The following is a 23,362-nucleotide window of genomic DNA, read 5'->3' as shown; positions in this document are numbered from 1 at the left end:
TAATGTAAGATTATTGGCTACTAAATTGCCTTTGCAGAGTTTTTATTTGACGTTTAGTGTGAGTACCCTGGAATAAACTGTGGATTACTTTGCTTGTAAAAATATAATCGAAGCATTAACATTCGCAATTCCTTTGGTTTATAATTGAACCAAGTCATTATGTTGATGCCTTTTTGATTTTTCAAGAATTTTTTTGCTACTTGCTGTGATATGTTGGTTTTAAATCACAGTCATAAAATTTCAGGAAGATAACTAAATTTATTTTTCGACCAGACAATGGTGTTATTAATAAAAGTAATTTGCGTTCTTCTGGTGACTATTTACTAGGTTACCTCCTGATGTTAAAGATGATAACTAGCTTTTGTATTTCCGACGTTTGAGGAAGTGTTATTAATATTATTAAAATTACCAAACTTCTAGTTAGGCCCTGCAGGTACAGCCGCAAGGCGTTATTACCGCTTTAGTTATTCCATGGCCCAGAACTGTGTATCATTTCGTCACTGTGATCTGTAGATAACTTTGCTGATATCACAGAAGCCTGTTAGGTTAGCTATCGTCGATTTAAAATCAGTTGCTGGTAGCCTATTTGATTACCATACATTCATTTAACGCTTCCGTGCTACATTGGCTACACAGTACACACTACACAGCATCTGGTACGGTTGATTAGAAATGACCAAACACACTGGGTTATGTACTTCTGGGCCGCTGCTTTATATTCTTATTAATCGTATGCAAGCTAAGCTATTTAGCGTACCGTATAGTCAGCTGAGCCATCAGTACACCAGTAGGCTACGAAAAATGAAACTGGTCGGCGAGACTTAAAGTACCTCTAACAGAAAAATAAATTCGCTAAATTTAACTAAGATACCAACGAGATGACACTAACAAACTTCCCTGACCAGGAAATCGTAAAAAATATCAACAGGTTACTAAGTTACACGCTTGCAAACTTTCGTTCACTTTCGGCGAATCTGGTACTCATTCAATTGCGAAAATAAATACGGCAACACCGCTGTGACGCACCATGGGTGGGAAGGATACATTCTTTCTCTGTGGTGAGTTGGTATGGTATGGTACGACTACTGCAAAACGTCAATGTGTGGGGCTCTATTGGTCTAAAGCATGGGCAAAATGAGAATTACCGAAATGAAAAAGTCAACTTATTACTACTATCAGGTTTAGATCAAATAGATTGAGTTTATTTTTATCAAACAGCATCTCAATTCAATAGAAATTGCAGTTTTTCTAAATTCTTGTAGGGCTACAATTTTGATAATTTTTTATTTGTCCTAATCTGGCTATAGCCATTTGCAGTGTAACAGCAGTATCTCACAAACAGTACCCTTAATTTATGGTTGAGGTAATGCATGCAAATTGCTGTTTCTGTGACAGTGTCAGTGACAAAGACGTATCTATCTTGTCATGCTTTCAAACACAACAAGGTGCTGAGAAGAAAATGGTCAAAGTTTTCTTCAAGTGTTTGAAAGTGGGATGGGCCATACAAAACTAGTCGTATATGTTCTCTTCACTTCACTGGAGATGATTTTGTTAACACCACCAACCCGATTTGGATCTTCCCAGCATTGAGTAGCCTGCTGGCAACTGTAGGTGGTGCGTTTGCCACAAGTGCGAGTTTATGCCCCAGCCCAATGAATGTGTATGTTGCCATGAAGTGCCACAGACGAAAGAACTTTTGAAGAAAGACGCATCTAGCTGTGTTACCAATTTGACCGATTTTGGGGCTCACTTACATCCTGCAGTTCTGAGAAAGGTTTTTATGAGGAGGAGGAAGAACTGGGAAAAAAGCAATAAACCGAAAGAAAACGGAGACCTATGAAAAGAGTAAGGATGCTACATTAGGCTAAAAATACCCAAAACGCTAAAGAATGCACACTAAAAGAAGTGATTTTATTTCCTTGCAGGCAGTATCGGTAATTAGTCGCTTACAGGCAGAGGTGGGCACCCGCTACTTTTAAAGTAGCGCGCTACCCGCTACCGCTACTTTGGCCAAAGTAGCGCGCGCTACCGCTACCCGCTACCAATTTACAAAAGTAGCGCGCTACCCGCTACCGCTACTCGGGCTAAAGTAGCGCGCGCTACCGCTACTTTTGTCTAAAATGACACTAGGAAACATTCAAGTCTCTAGTGACGCAAAAATGACCTTGAAAACGAATGTTATCATTCGTTTACGCTGTCATTTTGACGTCGTTATAGAAAACACATTCTAAGGGAAATTTATTGTTACGCATCTTTCAAAAATACGAGCATTTCAAAATGAGAGTCACTAAGTCCTACCCGCACTTTCGCTTAAGCACATCTTTTCCAACAGAGAAAAGTCTCTCCACCGCAGCACTGGAAGGAATGGGGGTGTTGTATTTAATGAACAGATGTTTTAACTCGGTATTCGAAAAGCTCAAGGACTTGCTCTTGTCCGAAAAAAAGGCGTCCACAATTATTGTTGCTTCCTTCTGCACCGACGTTTCACGGGATGGTGCAAACACTCCAAAAAATACATTCTGGAGTCATGACTGGTGTTGGTGGCACTCTTCTCGGTATCAACCTGGCTTGATGTCTCCCGCAACAGTCGAGTTGCATCTGTCTTGACTTTTTCTCGCAGTGCGTCAGCATCATCCATGGAAACGTAGTGCAGAAATTGTAGCCACGACGTCTTGAAAGAGGGATGAAGACATGATGCCATAACGCATTTCATGTTGTTGAAGCACTTATTGAATCGTTTCTTCACCCCTTTAAGGACTTTCACTTTCAACTCCTCACAGGTCACAAGATCACTGATCTCGGTCAACTTCTTCGCGCAAAATGTAATGGTTGGAAGCAAGACTCCGTCATACGCCTTGGACTCGCCCTAGAGAATGTCTAAAGCCTGGCAGATAGGCTTCATCACACAGAGATATTCCCCGAAGAAATTGACGTCAGCTAGAAAAGACCGAAACTTTGCAACCAAGCCGATTGTATAGCTGCTTGACCAATGACCACGCCAGTATTGCAAAAAAATCAAGCATTTTTTTCAATTTAAATTAAAAAGTAGCGGGTAGCGGGAGTGCGACTGAAAAAAAGTAGCGCCTCTCCCGCTACCGCTACTTTGGAATAAAAATAGCGCCGCTACTGCAGCCGCTACTCCAACTAAAAAGTAGCGCCGCTACTTTTACCAAAAAAGTAGCGCCGCTAGTAGCGCCGCTACAAAAGTAGCGCGCTACTGCCCACCTCTGCTTACAGGCATGTATTGGAGTGGATACTACAAGGTGGTGCTCTCGAAAGCAACAATCGGATTGTGCTGAAGTCCAGATGGCCGTTACACCGGATTTCAATGGCCAACTGAAGGCACATTATGAGAGAGAGAGAGCTTTTATTTATTTTCGAATAGTGATGAATGATGATGAATTAAATATGAATGATGATTCGTACGATTTCTTCATTTTTCACTTCAAGTATATTATAGTTTTTGTAGGAACGTATCCAGTACAGTTTTATTAAAGAAAAAAATAGGTAGAATACCTTAACATATTAACGTCCACTTTGTAGAGTACAAGTCAATTCAAAGAGAAAAAAGGATTTATTTGCTAAACTTCCATGTTAGATCAACTACAGCATTAATAGTTTTCAAAGTTTTTCTGGTCCAGCTTGAAATTATCGTGTTGCAGATCGCGATTTCGGGTATTAAACCCTCTTCAGTACAACTTCATAAACAGCATAGTACAGTAAAATTTGCAGCAGTTCACTTTAGGAAGTAACAAAGTTGTTATATGGTTGCCAAGAAACGAATTAGTCTGCGAAATTAGTGTACAAGCAGTAATAATGACAATTTTTATTTAAATTATGAAGGTAATAACTACAAAAAAACAATAAATCTTTGAAAAAAGCAACTGCTTGTACCAACTCCGACCAAACTGTGATCCACCAATCATCTAGAAAGCATTTGTTTCATCCGTCGCTAACAACGCCCACCCAGGATGACGTAACACCACCAAAGTCGTCACTGAGCAGTGAAATATGGAGTTTTGCCTGTGGTGACGCTCCGGAGCAGTTGTTTTGTATAAATTTTGCCCTAACCAGTCGAGTTTCGAGGATAAGATTAAAAAGTTCGCTAAGCATTATTCTGCGCTAGGAAATGCTTAGAAAAGTTACTATACTTGGGTCCAACCTGTCAGGGGCACTTTAAATGATACGGCATTTAATGAAAAGAAAAGCTATTGTGTATCGGACGGACATTTTTAGGCTACATAATTAAGTTTACCTAGTGCTTAACAACATTTTAGCCCAATTTACTTTATCGAACGCTTTTAAATCCGCTTCATGCAACTCAAGAGATGCAAGATGTGGTGAAGTAGCCTGCTGCAATGCTGCTGAAATTTTGTCTGTCATGTGACGATATCCTGTTACGTGATTGGATAGACGAATATGTTAGGTTTCCGAAAATTGTTCTTGCACAGATTAGAATACGTTAGATTTTACACACCAATTATATCGAAAACCATACTACATTGGGGCACAAATATTTGTCAGGAGATGCATGAAGTCTTTAAACGTAGAAAATCCAAAAAATCATTTTTGGAAAAATGGCGGCAGAGCTTTCCATCGCATTCTAGTGTGATTTGCTGCATTGTAACCCACAGCTGTTCTTGGTAAGGTGAGAACCAATCGGTGGCGACGTCAGCCGAGCATGCACAGTTGCGCTGACGCATGGCTTGTTGCCACTTCGAGGTATACAGTAATATGCATTAGTTTTAACCTAGCTCTTCGTATGAGTGAAGCTGTGGCTTCTCCAGATGCTGTCGGTTGCAACCAGGGCATTCACAATTTTAACTTTCTCAGCTTTATTTTCTTTATTATTCACGTTTTGCTGCTTACTGTTCAAGTGTTGAGATGTAGTCCAGCCCTTTTCACTTTCTTTCAATTCTCTTCACTCAGGAACCATTCAGCTTTTTGAGCACAAGCATTGATTAAAGAAAGTACTTGTTTTGAATCTTTATTAGCACCTGCACCTTGTTTTCATCAGATTTTTTTAGGATGGAATTCATTTAGGAATCCATTCCAACTTAAAGCCGTAATCTAACAACTTCATAATGCATATTAAAATTCTGTTGTTAAGCATCTCATCTAGCCCTTATTCCAAATGTTGACCAAAGGTTGGTGATCATTGTAACAAATGAAACGATTTCCAAGTAGAAATGTACGACATTTTCTAGTTTTCCACGCGATACACTGCAGCTCCAACTAAATTGGGTGGTAGAGAGTTTCTGCATCCAATAATGACCTAGACGCCAATTGAATAGGTGTCCAAGATCCATCAATTTTCATTTGTTACAAAACACAGCCTAATCCAGCATTTCTCAACCTGGGGGGTCGCGACCCGCGATCCCCAAAATTCTTTCCCTCTCTTTTTTACCTCATTTTTCTGCCACAAAACTTCACCATCTTTACTTTTTATGTTGTCTAGCTTTGGTTTGAACTTATTGGTTATGCTTTTAACCGCTTACTTTCAAGTAACTCAACTATACTGTATTCTTGACGTGTGTTTCTCGGCAGTCGAAGGTAGCATGAATTCAGCGATAGACACGTGTTTCGCCCATGAGGCTGAGCTCATCAGTATCGCATCACTAACTTATGCCACATTGCCACATAGTTCTCAACCGTTGCTTTTGTCAGTCAATTGAATCCTCCTTACCTTTGAGGAAAGAAAACAACTAAACTAACTGTCGCCAAGGATATGCACAGTTGAGAAGGAGCGATCTTCCTGGCGTCAACACTACCTGACTACTCACTATAGAACAGTGAGCATTGTGTTTCGCTAACCATACCTGTTCTAGATGGCTAATTGGCTAGTGCGGAGGCTACACTGGTAGGTAAAATCAGCTATTTAAAATTTCTCAGCTAGGTAAAACCCTTACTTCTGGTTGGTTAATAAACCTGATATGCCATCCGTACAAGGGAGCTCCTGCTTTACGGGCTGACTTGTTTTGATCCCGATCCTTGATATATTTTCTAATAGTAAATTCTGAATTATTCAGGATGTTGAACCTTGACCCGTGGCCGGATGTGACGTCGACAGTACTGTATGACTTTTTGGAAGTAAGCGGTCATGCACTGATGAAGGCTTACGGACGCCAGTTCGAGAAGCTCCTCTACACTCTTTGCCATGATTATTTTCCCAAGTGAGTTTTGTACAGCATTGGCTTCTATTGTGTGCTAGTGTCATCGTGTGGCAAGATTGCAACAGTGAATGTATTAGAATATACGCCACACTTTGTGGGCCGACCTACTGCACTTCCCGTTTAATTATTACAAACACTTTAGTTTTGTTTGATGTAACGAAACTAGGGAAGGGACTTACTTGGCAAAAAAATTTCAAAGTAATCTTTAGCCTTGAATTCGGTACAACAGAATATTCTAAGTCTCAAAATCTAAGGGTTTTTTTGCCAAATAAGCATTCCTCCCCTAATGAAACCTGCGAGTCAAGGCTACTAGTTTAACAGAACAATTTCACAAGTGTGGAATTGAACCTTTTTTTTTTAGCCCCATGCTGCGGGTTCGCTGTGATAATAGCAGTTCTTCACGAACTTGCGAAACACAGTTTCCTAGTCCTGTGCAAATGACGAATGGTGTTGGAGTTAGAGTGTTGCTGCTTTATGAGTTTTTTATGGCTTAAGGCTGCTGTCATGATTGCCGTGTGTTGAGTTTGTATATTGTTGAGACTCATGTTGCCAACTTCCTTGTGGTGAGTCCTGGTAATTCAAATTTATGAAGCAAATGGCAACAATCAGAAACTGCAACTCACAGGGCACACCAGGTGGTAAAAGGATAAACCCTCGGCCCCGGTGTCCAACGAGAGAAATTCATTCTCCTGTTGGAGTAACAATCTTGCTGCTAAACGTTGAAGGCCTTACCAAAGGCCAAATGCAACATGTTGGAACATCTCACACAAGTGCATAACATATCAGCATTGCTCCTTCAAGAAAACCACACCACTGAAGTATCGAAGTCAAAGATCAGTGGATATACCCTGGTAGCATGCACCAATAGCAACATTCATAGAATAGCCACATATGTGAGGAACTCCGCAAACTGAATACCGGTCGCTTCATCCAACTCTGGTTGTGAAGTTGAATGGACAGCCACTAAAATCGAAGGCACAGCTGTGATCAATGTGTATAAACCACCAAATACACGTCTGTAATCTATCTCCATCCCCGCCTTTGCTCAACCATGCATGTATGCCGGAGACTTCAATTCCCACAACACAACCTGGGGCTACCGTCACTCAAATGCAGACGGCATAGCGCTTGAAGCATGGGCAGCTGTCACTGGTATCCAGTTAATGTTCAACTCAAAAGAACCAGACAGTTTTATTCAGGAAGATGGAAAACAACAACCAATCCGGATCTGGCCTTTGCCAACCTAAAAGGACCTTTACCATATACCTTCCTGGGACGAAGAATGCAACAAACGCTATGATGCGTTCCTGGCCTCAAAAACTAGTGAAGAGACATACAATAAATACATGACTGCCACTGATCTGTTGGAACACCTCAACGTAAAACGTAAACAGCGTTGGAAAGATACAGTACAAGGCATTGACTTCACCCACTCAAGCAGAGCTGCATGGAAAGGTTTCAATCGCCTTACAGGCCGCACCCCAATTTCCTAAACGATGCCCTGTAACTGCTAACGCCATAGCACAACAGTTCCTGTTGTCAACAACTAGTCAATGACAAATGTAAATTGGCAAATAAGAAGCACGTCCTTGCAGTGAAGCAGGAATGCAGCAGGCTCTGAAACGCCCCAAGTGCAGATGGCCGTTTGTCAGCCCCCTTCAGCACCAGAGAACTTCATCTGTCATCAAACAAGTTAAAAGCGGGAAAGCACAAGGGCCCGATAACATCCCTCCAGAATTCTTATGACACTGCGGCCCCACATGTCTGGCATGGTTTAAATGCTTCTATTATGCTTGCCTGGCCCTCCAGGCCATACCTAAAATCTGGCGAAAAGCAACTGTAGTCACACTACTTAAACCAAACAAGCCAGCTGATGATACCAAGAGCTATCGCCCAATATCACTACTCTGCGTCCCATACAAGATCCTGGAATGGCTCCTATTAACTAGACTCGGGCCAGTTGTTGATCCCCAGCTACCAAAAGAAAAAGCTGGATTTCGGCACGGACGCTGTACGACTCATCAAGCAGTCAAGCTGACCGAGGATATTGAGGAAACGTTCGAGAAGGGCAACAAAGCAAGAGTAATCTTGGTTGACCTCATTGCTGCCTATGACACTCTGTGGCACCAAGGGCTAACCCTAAAGCTCCTCCGCATGATCCCAGACAAAAAGGTAGTGCGATTTCTTGTAAATATTCTGGCAAATCGGACCTTTTTGCTGAAAACGAGTGACGGCAGTGCAGCGGCTCCGCCGCTTAAGAAACGGTGTTTTGCAAGGATCATGCTTATCACCCCTACTATTTACTGTAACATCTACATCAGAAACTATGTTACGCCAGTACGGCTATGCTGATGATCTGGCACTACTCCATTCTGACAAGTACAGGCATGTGGTAGAGGAAGCACTTACAGATGACATGGCCCAAATCGCGGACTACCTAAAGCTGCGGATGCTGAAGCTGAGCCTGGCAAAGACCACTGTTACACCTTTTCACCTTTGCAACATGAAATCTACGCGCCAATTGTCAGTCTGTCTCAACGGAAATCCACTCCCGCACAACCCGTGTCCCACCTATCTAGGAGTGAAGCTCGACCGACAATTAACCTGCAAACACCATGCTGAAGCCCTCCAAGCTAAGCTATCAGCATGCAACGACTTGCTGAGATGCCTAGCTGGAACATCCTGGGGTGCTAGTATATCCACACTCAGTACAAGTGGTCTTGCACTTCTTTACAGCACCTCCGAATATGCTTCCCCCACTTGGTGCCGCAGCGTACACACTTGCAAAATTGACACTGCCCTCAACACCACCATGAGAATAATCACTGGTTGCCTGCTTCCAACTCCCACTGACTTTCTGCCGGTACTATCAGGCATCGCCCTAGGTAGACTTTGTAGGGAAAACCACGTACGCACTCTGGTCCTGCAAGCTATGTCAAGGGATGACCACCTCCTCAACCAGATTGTCCTAAACTCGCACTCTCAAAAGCCCCAGCGCTTGAAATCTCGACGCCCGTTTTTCCGACATGCTGCAGCTATCTGTAAATCCAACTTCCACATTTCCGAAATATGGAACAGTGAATGGAGAGAAGTTGCCAGACCAACTCAATTCATAGTCCTTCCCAATACCAACGCTCCACCCGGAGCAAAACTACCTCGGAAGGAATGGGTGAAGCTCAATCGACTGGGGTTGGCCGTTTCAACAGCAACTTGTTCCAATGGGGTCTCGCCGATTCACCATCTTGTGCATGTTGCTCAGATTCTCAGACCGCCTACCACATTTTCTACCATTGTCCTGTATATCGACCCCAGGACAGATATGTGGAACTCACAACGCTGGATGAACACACAATCCATTGGCTGCTTTGCCTGGATGTAACAACGTGATCTGCGGCGGCCTCAAATGCAAGAAGAAGAAGCTTGTATATTGCCAGGCGTGATTTCTGAAGTTTGACGAATCAGTTGATTAATAGATTAAGTGTCACGGTTCTTGTCGCGGTTGTTGATCTTTGGTCCGTGTTTGGTCATTAAAATAACGTTTTTGAAGCGTAACTGTGTGGCGTCGTTCTCTGGCAATGTCTTGAATAGAGGTGTTAGCTGTCCATGGTCAGACAGTTAGTGAACTGTCTACTGTCATGACCACGGTCTGTAACTTGGATTTTCGTCAACTGTCAGCCACCTGTCATTTGCAAGGATTCACAATCACAATGTGCAATTGTGCAACCTTGCACATTGGAGAAATGAATCGGAGAAGCAAACGGCAAAGAAGCTGTTAGTCAAAAAAGTGCAAGATCTTGCAAATGAAGACCGAACTCTCAGAAAAGAACGAGTGGGACCTCCCGTGGGGAAAGCAGATGATTCACCCATCGTTCTGAGCGGAGAAAGTGAAAGCGGCGACGAATTTTCATACACAGCATACTCAACAAGAGATTGATCCACCACTGCTACTGTTGATTACGCGTCAGAAGAAAGTGATTTTGAAGAGGCCAAGTTAAAGATTATGGCTGCTCAAAAAGTTCGGACGTACTTGATGGAGATTGATGGCAAGAAAGATGCACGATTCGACCCACTGGAGTGGTGGCGCTCTAATCGTAACAGATATCCAAATGTGGCTCGTGCAGCGCGGAAATGGCTATTGGTTTCTGGGACATTTACGCCAAGTGAGCGAGTATTTTCAATTTGTGGAATAGTAAATACTGCTAAACGTTCCCGCATGCTTGGAGGGGTCTGCTACTATTCGGTGAGTCCGATTCGGTGAGTCCGATTCGGTGAGTCCGATTCGGTGAGTCTGATTCGGTGAGTTTGTAACTTCTAACCCCTAACCTTAACCCCAAACCCCTAACCCTAAAACGGCAATGATAATTAGGCTATGGTACCCGATAATTTAAAAAAAAAATTGAAAAAATCCCCAGTTAAGGGATCGGACTCACCGAATCGGACTCACCGAATCAGACTCACCGAATCGGACTCACCGAAATGGGCCATTCCGTGCTTGGAGAATCAATTGAGAGCCAAGTATTTGTGCATAACAACTACTCGCAATGCTTAGTTAGATCTAAAGATCACAGGCCAACAAAAAAATTTGGCACAAAAGGTGAAAGTCATTTTAGAGTATTTCAGGGGCCCTGATTCCGAAAATGCACTTAATTTTTTCGAATTGGCTCTAGTTTTCGAGATATTCGACAATGAAAATATTTTTGAAATCATTACTTAAAAACTTTCAATTGGCACAGTACTTATTTTCAGCCCTACTTTTTATGGTGATGTGATAATTGCACTTGTCTAGTTCAATTGGTTGATGTTGTACGAAACTTCAAAACGCAAGCAAGGGTCGAAATGAACTGTGATTAATGTAAGGGAGACATGAACATTAGGGTGGCTCATTTTCCTTGATTTTTTTTTTAAATTTTTGTCAGTTTGGAATAATGTTCCATTTTGCTCACTGGTACTTGTAAACCAAAAATTTTTGTTGGGTTTTGACCTTTGACCCTGGTTCACCCAAGGAGAAATTCTGAATTTTTCTGAAAAATTAGTAAATTTCGAAGTGGTTTAGCAGTATCTGAAGAGAGCATTTCTCAAAATTTGACCACGTGATTTTGACGTCACTTCCTCTATTAACTTCCACGTGGAACATCTTCACTCTACTCCAAGTATGAGAGTCACTAATAGTGCATGCTTTTAGTGTCATTTTAGTTGATTTTACAGCCTTTTCGCAGTCAGTGAATCTATAACATAGACCAGGGGTCACCAAATGGCGGCCCGCCACGCTGTATCGCTGCGGCCCGCGGAAGGTATCAGCGTGCAAGTATAACCAAAAATACTTTTCTTGAGGAGTCAATGAGCATGAAGGTAAAAAATACTTTCCGGGAAGCATATTTTCGCTTTGCATACGATTTCACCGACAGACCATTCAGATTGTAGTTCTACGTGGAGATCGCTTAACGTTATTCCAATGCGATGTCCAGCCACACTGTCCCAGTGGTTGATTAAAACGTCTGTTTTCAATTTTCTGTGAGCATAGGGTTGCTTATTTTAAGTTTGCAAATATCATGTAAACACTAGTGTGCGTTTCACCGTTATTGTGTTTCACGAGCAGTATTCTCTTTATGCAAGTTTTTGTTAGCAAAATACGCCGGTGTGCCAACTCAATTTATAATAAATTGGCAAAATATTTTTAAAATTTAAAGACATTTTCTGGTTGTATCAAGAAAATGAAATATCTTCTGACAGGTGTTGGTTGTATTACTTCCGGTCGTATTATGGTTGTATTTTCATAAGACAACTTCTGGTTGCATTATGAAAATATTTAGTTTGGTACTGCAAAATGTTGTTAATCAACAATTCTTGTCATGCTGATAAGCACCGCAAGTGACAGTTGTCTAATAATCAAGAAATACGGTTTTATAGACTCTCACAAAAAGATGAAAAACCAACTCATTGCTTTTTTAGAGGGAACACCGTTCATGAGTTACGACAGAAACGTTTTTTTCGGTGATTTCTACAAGCGTTTGTTTCATGGTGCCTAGTTTCTTTCTCCCTGTTATTGGAGCCTTTTTTTCGCTGATATGTTAGCAGCATAGAAGGTCACTGTTGTTGCCTGTATTGCGATGCGTCAAACATTTCTTTGGTTACTGAAACTGTTAATTGCAAGATATCTTTTGCGAAGCGAAGTGACAACACCACTCTTTGCTTGGCGATGAATATTCTAATGAAACCGTTCGCCTCGCTACAAGTGCGCAAAACAAGTGGCCTCGTTCATTAGATATTGTTAAAGAAGTCAAAAGTGTTGTTAAAGGAGCTTGGCCTGGCAGTAGCGTTGTTCGACTAATTTTGTTGCTGCGGTATTCTAAGATAAATAGTAACAACATGTAACGCTGAATACTGGGTACAAAATGCGTTCATGTCTAGCATAAGAATCAACGACCTACCTAAAATTTTATTAGTGCGGCCCGCCACAGCTCTCCTTAGTGCCAAAGTGGCCCGCATGCAAAAAAGGTTGGTGACCCCTGACATAGACCAACAAAAAAATTTTGGCACAAAAGATGAGAGTCACTTTAGAGTATTTCAGGACCCCTGATTCCGAAAATGCACTTAGTTTTTTCGAATTGGCTTTAGTTTTCGAGATATTCGACAATGAAAATATTTTTGAAATCGTTTCTCAAAAGCTTTCAATTAGCAAATTACTTATTTTCAGCCCTGTTTACCATTATGATGTCATAGTTGCACTTGTTTAGTTCAATTGGTTCATACTGCACGAAAGTTCAAACGCAAGCAAAGGTTGAAATGAACTGTGTTTAACGCAAGGGAGACATAAATACTCAATGAAAACACTTGTGAATCAGTAGGCCTACATCACAAGAAAAATATCGCGAAGGTCATGTGTTTATGAATGCAGCTTTATATTGAAAAGGTAGGCCTACTGAAATGGATACTTGTACAAATGAAGATTTATTCCATGCCTTTGCTAAGGCAAAGTCTTTGCTGCAAGAAGTTTTTTTCTGGTCTGTAGGCTAAATAAATGGCATATAGGCTAATAAAATATGCCTTTGACAAGTAGGATGCTGTACAAACAACCCAGATATATTTTGCTGCATGAGGCAACGCAGAGGACCAACACATTCTGCGATAGATACAGCGCTATATAAAAACAAGCATTATTATTATTACTTTGACATGAAGCTGGGTGATCAAGATAAGTCCTGGGTTCCTCCTAAAGTATGCAAACATTGCACTCAAACCCGTTTCTGGGCTCAAGGATAAGAAGTTCAGAATGCCATGGCATAAAGAGAGCCGTGGAATCACCATGAAAATTGATACTTCTGCACGGTGAGGATGTTCGAAGGAAGTTGGAACATCATGTTTACATGGAGTGTACAAGGCAGTCATTGCATGGACGTTGCTATTTCTGTTTTTTGTTTGCCCTCTCTAGTTTCAAGTGGTGATTTGCTTGAAACAATAGGAAAACGGGCATGACTGAGAGTAACCTCAACACCTTCAGTAATGTTTTGGAGCAAGGTCAAGCTTTTTTCTCAAAACCATTTCTACCACCTACAGTACTGTAGTAGTTAAAGATTTAGTTATCAAAAGTGGTAGCTGCAACCTTGGCTCCTCATCTCGATCAACATGGCATTCTTGACTCCAAGGCCAAGATTACGTTCTTCCGCAGCAAGGATAAAATTCTAAGCAGCTACTTTACTGAAGGACATAACTTGGTATTCTGTAATTATATAAATGGCCTTCGTACCTTGATGGGTGTTGCTCAGTAGGCCAATCATAATAAAGAGTTGCGTTTGTTCATCGATAGCTTTGTTTTGATTATATTTGTCTAGTTTGTTAAGCAAAACAATGTATGCATTTTGTTTGTACTTAGTAGCCTGAGACTGTTGAAATCAACAAATATATTAACCCTTTGAGGTACAGTGGCACGCATGTGTGCCACAAAATTAACTCCAATTTTATGTTAGAAAATCGTTATATTTTGAAACGATTTTTATGCTGCAACTTCTCTATACATCAAACTTTATTTTGAAACTAATAGTTGGAAATATTTATTCAGAGTACACTTTAGAGTGTCTAGGACACCATTTTACCATTACTTAAGTTGGAAAGGAAGGTTTAGTGGTTGTGAGGCTAACTATTTATGTGAGGCACACATATGTGCCATTGTACTTCAAGGGTAAAAATTGCTACACAAGTTTATGTGAACCTTTGCAAGAAAGTCTGGTAATGTTTGCAATGTGTGAAGAAAATCTGTTTAGTATAGTAATTCAAAATGAAAACATATTGCAAAGTAACCTGATATTGAGCTTATTTTCATGTTTTATTAGTGCAAACTAAGTATTTTCAAAATAATAATATGGCTAAAAGGCAAAAAGTTTTCCTTTGAGTGAAGTCGCTGTCAATCGTGTGTTATTTGCGGACTGCAGGATGCCCTTTCCAAAAGAAATGTTTTCAGTACTGGCACAGTGAGATCCAATAGGAAGCATTTGCCAAAATCACAAGTCCTTGCTGACAAGAGCATGAAGAGAGGTGATGTTGCTTGGTTTCAAGCTAAAAATCTAGTATACTTTGTGAAGTGGATGGACAACGAAGCCATCAACTTTGTATCAAACTTTTTGACAGCTTTTCCATTGGGTGAAGTGAAAAGAAGAAAGAAGGGATCAAGCTCGAAACAATCTGTTGCTAGATGTTGTGAAGCATTACAACCAGCACATGGGTGGCGTAGATATAATGAATAAAAAAAAGTGACAAATCAATTTGATCACAAGTCCAGAATCAAATACTACTTGCGAATTGTGTTTGACCTGATGGACATTGCTGTAAATAATGCATTTGTTATTTACAACAAACTATGTGATGAAAATCCTGATATGAGCAACCTTGACTCTAAAACATTTCGACGACTTGTTGTGAGGAGTATGATTGGAACATTCACAAACAGGAAACGAGCAGTCGCATCATCAGCTATCATGACCTCAAAAAGAAGTCGCTCCATGGCATCAGTTGATATGAAACATACAATGGAAAAGGTGGAAGACAGAAAGCAATGCAAGTTGTGCACTACCCGGAAAACATATAACACTATGTAACAAAAAAAATTTTTTTTCTTGTCCTTGGGAAACAACTGCTACAGTTTGGTTGCTTTTGCCGAAAAAACATGAAAAATCATTATTATACCACTATAACTTTGGGTTTGTGTTCCTAAGACTAGTTTGAAATTTTTCCTATTTCTCATGAGAATAAGCATGTAGATTACATTGATTGTTTGCTAGATCGCAATTGTTGGTAGTGTGCAATGGCTTGCCGTGGTTGCAAGTACTCAGCAGTTTCCTTTTGACGTGTGGTGAGCTCTTTGCAAAAAAAGCCCTGTCCAGAGCAGTGGTTTCCAACTTAGGGAAAAATTACCTCCGGGGGGACATATACAATACTTTATGGGGTAGCGTGGCACCAAAATTGCGCTAAAAATATGTGTTGTTCATTATATGATATATGTTGTTCTCCAAGAGGCTCGGCAAAAGTTGAGAAACACTGGTTTAGAGAGTTACAGCCGTGCAAAAATATCTATCATGCATAGTTTACAATGCCAGACCGTGATCAAGACAAACGTTGGGCACCACTTATTTATGTAAATACTACCGCCGTACTCCAAAACGGTTGGTGTAGAGAAGAGAAAGGGAAATGCGTTTTGCTTTCTCCGTGCCCGCAAACCATCTCACAACTGTTACTTCTGTATGGTGGACCCAAACCAACGACAAAAGGAAAAAATGCCCTTCCCATCCCAGTACCCTGACATTCCGTGACCTATTGCATCTGTACCTCATAACGCAAATAGCATGCCTGATTGCCTGTCCCACAATTACCCAGGTTGAAAGATGAACAATTCATTGCACATGCAAGCTCTACAGATTCAGAAACGTATGAATCATCTGTTGCTTATCTTCAACGCTGAGTTGCCGGTGAAAGGTGCCCCTACTACCCCAACCAAAAAGATATGAACGATCTTGTCAGGGAACTGTCGTTGACCCAGTCGAATGCTGAGCTACTCATTTCCAGAGTAAAGCAATGGGACTTACTGGATGACAGTGTTCATGATATAGAAGGACTCTTTCAGGCTATGGGAATTTCTTGCAATCCTTGAGTGGAAGCTCTTCATCGACAGCTCATCTAGAAGCCTCAAAGCTGTTTTGCTGCACAACACAAACAAGTGTCCCTCCATTTCTCTGGCTCACTCAGTTTATATGAAAGAAGAGTATCAGAACGTCAAAATCCTGATGAGTGCATTAAAGTATGACCACTACAATTGGGAGGTCATTGGTGATTTCAAGATGGTGGTTTTCTTTATGGGCCTTCAGAGTGGTTACTGGCTATATAAAATTTCCGTGGTAGCCTATCTTTGTCTCTGGGACAGCAGAAATACAGCTTTTCACTACAAGAAGAGGAATTGGCCTCTAAGAACCAACTATGAGCTTGGAACTTATATTTAATGTGAAACAACAACCACTGGTACATGCAGCGGAAATACTGATACCATCTCTACACATAAAACTAGGTTTAATCAAGCAGTTTGTTAAACAACTCGACACGCATTCAAGCACATTTAAGAGCTGATTCCAAAATTATCAGAAGCAAAAATCAAAGCTGGAATATTTGTGAGACCTGAAGTGAAGCGACTGATAAATTGCAACGATTTTCCAGAGATGCTGTCTGAGGTTGAACAGAGAGCTTCGACTTCTTTCGTTTCTATAGTTAACGAGTTCCTGGGCAATCACAAGGCAGAGAACTACAGGGAACTTGTCGATGAACTTGTGGATGCGTATTGCAAGATGGGATGCTGGATGTCGCTGAAACTACACGTAATGCATGCTCATCTCGATGAATTTAAGGATAACATGGAGGACTACTCAGAAGAACAAGGTGAAAGACTTCATGAAGGTGTCAGGTCTTTCGAGGAACGCTATCAAGGACAGTGCAATGAAAATATGATGGGGGACTATGTATGGATCCTTTTACATGAAATTGAACTGACATATCGTCGCTAATCTTGAAAAAATGTTTCTTTTTGATTAAGTTATAAGTTTTGAGCACTTTAAGTGACAGTGCAGGTTTGCTCTGTAACAATTTTGAGTAAAGGCCTATAGCACCAGGCATTAAGGCTTTTGTCTCACGTTTATGTAGTAAAATCGCCTTGCATAGCCTACATGTGTTCTTCTTTATGTAATTTTTAAAAATTAGATTTTGAAAACAACATTTTCCGTTATTATTTTATTATGAGAAAGCAAACAACAAAAACTAAAATTAAATTTAACTCTATTCTAATGATTCAAAAAGATATAGAGGGAGCAAAGGCATTAACAAAGCAAAATTAGACGAAAAAATTCTAATAAATTGATCTCATAAAGTCAAAACCAAAGTTTGAACTTTATGAATGCTCATTTTTATTGATTTAGGCCATACTAAATCAGAAAATAATAGTTTTAACCCATGGACAAATTTTGTGTTACATAGTGTAATCGGACCAACAACCAATGTTTGGAATGTTGTAATCATCTATGCTATGTGAAAGACAGAGACTGTTTCAATGCATACCACAAACCTTTGTAGTGCAGTATGCATGTTGTATGATGTGATTTTAAAACCAATGAACAATTTTTATCAAAATTTCGGGAATTGCATCCTAAATTCATCATCATTTTACATTGATTCAGGTGGCTATAGATCCTCTAATGATTTGTACACCTTCATTTCAATCTGCAGTGATTGTTTTTACCTCAGAATACTGTATTTGCTGTGTCCATTCTCTTACTTTATGTTAGTGAACCAGATGGTTCAAGTTCAAGGTATTGAAGTCAGTTTTCTAGTCCTATAGGTCTCTACAATGCATGGGAATAATATTTGCATAGAACTTGAAGGTTGCTTAACTTTTAATCAATCAAATGTTGTGTTGAGTGTTCTTGCTAGTTTCCAAAATTCTACTTTGCAGATTTTATTTGGATTTTGCACTTTTTATCTGTGTTTTCAGTGTCTTTGTGGTGCGTTGTTTGTCTATTTCATTGTTTGAAATTAAATCAATGTGATCTGCAAAACCTTGCATTGGTTATCAGGCTGCTGTTGAAAACCATATAACAATTCTACCGTTTCTATTGCCATTTTGGCAACACAGGCTGGTGCTAAGAAAGTAGACAAAATATTTACCCTTGAGGCACAATGGCACACATACGTGCCATACATTATTTCTCTTACTACACATAATTTTTTAAAAATTTCTTCAAAAGTCCTCTTAAACAACACCACTAACCATAATAATACAATGGTTGACTGAAAATTCATTTCCAGTACCTTATGTGCGTCAAAGGGTTTTAATGCAAAACGCAAGTTATACATTCTACATCTTGTATCCTCAGGCTTACTTCACATCATATTTTGATTGTTACTAGGCCAGTAAACGTTAAATAGCTGTTTGTTTGGGTTGTAATCAACGTGATTGGTTCCAAATAGCGTTTATACAACTTAGAAATGTGCCTGGGATTACTTCCAGTTTTGTCTATGTAGTAAACGACACGACGTTAAATCTATAGGGGCTCAAAATTGCGAAAAAAATTTTTTTTGCTGTAACTCAAAAACTAAAGCCAATTCGAGAAAACTTAGTGCATTTTTAGAATCAGGGGCCTCGAAATACCTTAAAATGACTCTCACATGTCTTTATAGAAAAAAGTTTTGTTGGCCTGTGAAAATCGATAAACGTCGTCAAATGATTCAAGAAACTGAAAGCAGTAGATATTTAGGCTACTACGTAAAGAGTGCACAAAGAAAATCATGTCTGAATTGTGGTAGAATTCGACATTTTGAGAGTAATACATGTGTCAGTGTTCATGGAGTTGCTGATTAAACCACTTTGCTTGCTACGAGTACAAGTTTGTGTTACTGCCTCTTATTGTGTCCATTAAGATGCTAGAGTGCATTAGAAGATAGCGAGTGAGCAGTTCCAGGGATAAGCGAAAATTCGATATTTTGAAAAAATTCAAACCAGGTGAACCAGGGTCAAACGTTAATATTTTTTTGTGAAATTTGGTGTAGGAGATACATTTACCAAATGGAACAATATTTCAAACTGACGAAAAATTTAAAAGAAAAAAAATTTTTTTTCGAGATTTTGCGCCAGCCTAATGAACATTCAATGAAAACAGTTGTGAATCAGTACCTCACAAGAAAAATAGCTCGAAAGTCATGTGTTTATGAATGCAGCTTTATATTGAAAAGGTGGGCCTACTGAAATGGATACTTGTTCAAATGACATTTTATTCTAAGCCTTTGCTAAGGCAAGTCTTTCTGCAAGAAGTTTTTTTTTTATCTATAGGCTAATAAATGGCATGGGCTAATAAAATATGCCTTTGACGAGTAGGATGCTGTACTCTATCCGGCTGCATTGACACTGTCTGCTTTGTGAAGCGCTGAAGAGCAACGCATTCTGCGATGGATACAGCGCCATATAAAAACAAGCATTATTATATTATTACTTTGACATGAAACTGGTTGATCAAGATAAGTCCTGGGTTCCTCTGAAAGTATGCAAACATTGCACTCAAACCCGTTTCTGGGCTCAAGGCTAAGAAGAAGTTCAGAGTGCCATGGCGTAAAGAGAGCCATGGAATCACCTTATTGATAGGCTACTTATGTACGGTGAACATATTCGAATGAAGTCGTCACGAAGAAAGTTGGAACATCATGTTTACATGGAGTGTGCAAGACGGCCATTGCATGGACGTTGCCATTTATGGTTTTTCTTTGCCCTCTCTTGTTTCAAGTGGGGATTTGCTTGAAACAATAGTGAAACGGGAATGACCGAGAGTAACTTACATTCAGCAATGTTTTGGAGCAAGGTCAAGGTTTTTTCTCAAAATCATTTCTACCACCTATTGTAGTTAGAGATTTAGTTATCAAAAGTGGCAGCTGGAATCTTGGCTTCTCATCTCGATCAACGTGGCATTCTTGCCTCCGAGGCCAAGATTACGTTCTTCCGTAACAAGGATAAAATTCTGAGCAGCTACTTTACTGAAGGACATAACTTTGTGTTCTGTAATTACATAAATGGCCTTCATACCTTGATGGGATATTGCTCAGTAGGCTTACCATAATAAAGAGTTGCGTTTGTTCATCGATAGCTTTGTTTTGCTTGTTTGTCTAGTTTGTTCAGCAAAACAATGTATGCATTTTGTTTGTACTTAGTAGCTTAGTTAGTAAATCTGATACTGTTGAAGTCAACAAATATATTAACGCAAAACACAAGTTACATATTCTACATCTTCTATCCTCAGGCGTGCTTCACGTCGTATTTTGATTGTTACTGGGCCAGTAAACGTTAAATAGCTGTTTGTTTGGGTTGTAGTCAACGTGATTGGTTGCAAATAGTTTTTGTACAACTCAGAAATGTGCCTGGGATTACTTTCAGTTTTGTCTATGTTATAAACCACACGACATTAAATCTATAGGGGCTCAAAATTGCGAAAAAAATGTTTTTGCTGTATCTCAAAAACTAGAGCCAATTTTTTGTTGGCCTGTGATAATTAATGAAAATTGAAGGACAGTTGAGGACAATTGGACAGTTACTACCATTGTCGCTTCAACTGTCTGACCGACCGTTGAGGCTTCTGCCTGACCGTTGACACCTCTCTAGTCTCGAATTCAAAGGGTTTGTAAGAAATCGTATTTTGAAAATTGGATGAGGCTGTTCACCAGGCATTTAGTTAAATAGCATGATGCGTTCTACTGGTGCAAATTAATCTAAACTATCACAAGATGTATAAAGTTAAAAGTAGCTAGACCAAGCTCCCTGAAGTCTCAGAGTCTAGCTCCCTGTAAAAGTCAGTCGTGTCTGATTGACGAATCGTCGGAATAAAATCAGATTATCACTTTATTCATCATGTGATAGTTTAGGTTATTTTGCACCAGCACAACGCATCATGTTATTTAACTGAATCGTATTTTTTGTTTTGTTTTAGGGAAGCAAAACACGTTAACTTTCATAACGTCCACAATCATTCTGGTATATGTAACCGCGCATTCGCAGCTAATCTCCACGTCATCACTTTTGGCACATTAAATGACTTCGTTAAATATTTGATGACGTCAATTTAACAATAACTCAACAATGTTTTTCCAGGATCGAAGAGGTATCTGGAGGAGGAGGAGGGCCTCTACAGAGGCTGCAAATGTTTCTTAAGGTGAGTCCGACGAAGCCCGGTAGAATACCTAACATTTCACTTGGTAGCCGTCTAGGAGCAATCGACAATATATCTTTCACCATGTATCAGGTTAGGCTGCATACAGTGCATAGCCTTGTGGTGAGAACCTTGATACGGCATTTGCAAGGACTCCGGTTCGACACCGCCCAAGAGTATTGCGGCTGTGTCTTTGGCAGGACACTTAAAGCCATGCCTTGAGGTGGAGACGATTGGCTTCCTTGCCTTCCCGTTCACACAATCTAACCGGTTGTAAGCCTGGATAAGCAACATGTTAACTGAGAATGATGCTTATAATCCTATTGTGTACGGTTTAGCAAGCAGGAGTGGCTGACATCAGCCACTCGTTTTTGCGGAGAGAATGCAATATGTCGTTTAGCAATATTGGAGTTAGGAGATGGAACAGCAATATCTTCCAAATTGGTACCTGCACTAGTAAGAGAGCTTCTTAGTCTTATAAGTCAGAACTGCTTTGTCGATGGCTACAAGCGGGCTACTCTGAAGTCTGCATGCGACTTCCTGCTTGCTCCGCCCTAAGATTCCGAAAGCATGGAGAAGATCCCTGGTTGTCGCAATCGCTAAGCCGAATCAACCAGTGGACGGTCTAAAAAGCTATTGCCCTAACCCTTTGCTTGCATCCCTTTTGAAGTCCTCGAGAGACATATCTACATTCTACTCCCATGTTGCATCCACGACACAGGTCAACAAAAATTATTTTTGTTGCTTGGAATAGTATACCTCTTTTGTAGAGATAAAACAACCTCCCATTTCGCCCGTATTTTTAACTTCCGCTCATCCGGAGGTAGTTGTTGCTTCTGCCCTGAGCCTGAGGTGTGTGTGCAAGGTGTTGTTGAGGTATAGTAGGAATCAACCCCCCCCCCCCGAGAATCCACAAAATGGGCCTAACATTCCAGGCATAAAATTGTGTGTTGAACGCTGGGATCAACCCATTGCTTTTCAAAGAAGAAACTGGATTCCGACGGGAAGTTATCAATCAAGTCACACTACCACATTACACTCAGGACATGGAGGGAGCTTGACCGCAAAGAAGAAACAAGAGCTGAGTTTTTATCTATATCAGGAACCAGCATGACACCACAGTGTTTCACTGTGGCCTGCTCGGGCAGAATAATCCACCAGTCAGAGCGGGTGATTGACAAAGTGTGGACATTTAGGTCATAAACTTAACTCTTATGAAATAGAAAATCTGATCTTATGTGATAGTAATGGTAAACGGTCTGTGTTGTTAATGATTCATGTAGTAGACAAACTTTTGTTACGTGTCAAGTCTAAACAAAACATTTGATCGTAGGATTGCATCAAGTCGAAGGCCGTGCCGAGACCGGACGGTCATCTGGACGATGCGTTCTGGAACACCTACCACCACACTGGAGTGATCGGCAGTTGATGGATTCTTTCTTATCCGACAATATTGACTCCGTCTAAGAGGCGCTGTCTAGCGGATGGGAGGATGCATTCCATTGAATGAGATACAGAGTGAAAATAAAAACTTGTGTTGTTGGTGGGATTGCGCGTAACGGGACAGCTCGCTCTTTCCATGTTTTTTCGCTGGGTTCTAACAAGAGCAAGAAGATTCTCATGTTATTGAACAGACAGAAACATTTTACTATCTCTACTCTGCTACATGTCTTGTAATGCAAACCACTTCATTCTTATTTCAGTTAATTCTGATTTGAATTAGAAACTGATTTCTAGTGATGCCAATTATCTTCAGCATGGTTAATGTTCGAATATGCTTGACTGAAGTGTAGTAGATCGGTGTCCAGTTGAATAATGTTGAACTGGCTCTAATAAATTAGGCCACTACGTGCCGTTGGTATAGTAACCGAATGATTCTGTGAACTTTGTATAGGGAATGTGCCCACTTAGTGATTTATACTAAACACCGTCTTTTTATCGAATATAACTTTTCATACAATTGGTATTTACATT

General features: G+C 40.3%; 1 protein-coding gene across 2 annotated transcripts in view; it reads left to right on the top strand.

Annotated features, from left to right (window-relative positions):
* Positions 1-23,362, top strand: part of LOC145766058 (uncharacterized) — an 83,071-nt gene extending 59,709 nt beyond the window's left edge. For both annotated transcript variants that reach the window (XM_082577712.1, XM_082577713.1), the window contains 3 exons: positions 6,030-6,173; positions 21,331-21,391; positions 22,722-23,362. In XM_082577712.1, the coding sequence (XP_082433838.1) occupies positions 6,030-6,173; positions 21,331-21,391; positions 22,722-22,817 (301 nt within the window). In that variant the 3' untranslated portion in view covers positions 22,818-23,362. The remainder of the gene's footprint in view (positions 1-6,029; positions 6,174-21,330; positions 21,392-22,721) is intronic.

This window comes from Aplidium turbinatum, chromosome 3, assembly GCF_918807975.1.
Source record: "Aplidium turbinatum chromosome 3, kaAplTurb1.1, whole genome shotgun sequence".
NCBI classification, from domain to species: Eukaryota; Metazoa; Chordata; class Ascidiacea; order Aplousobranchia; family Polyclinidae; genus Aplidium; species Aplidium turbinatum.
Note: the sequence above shows the minus strand (reverse complement) of the source record. Positions and strands in the feature narration are given on the sequence as shown.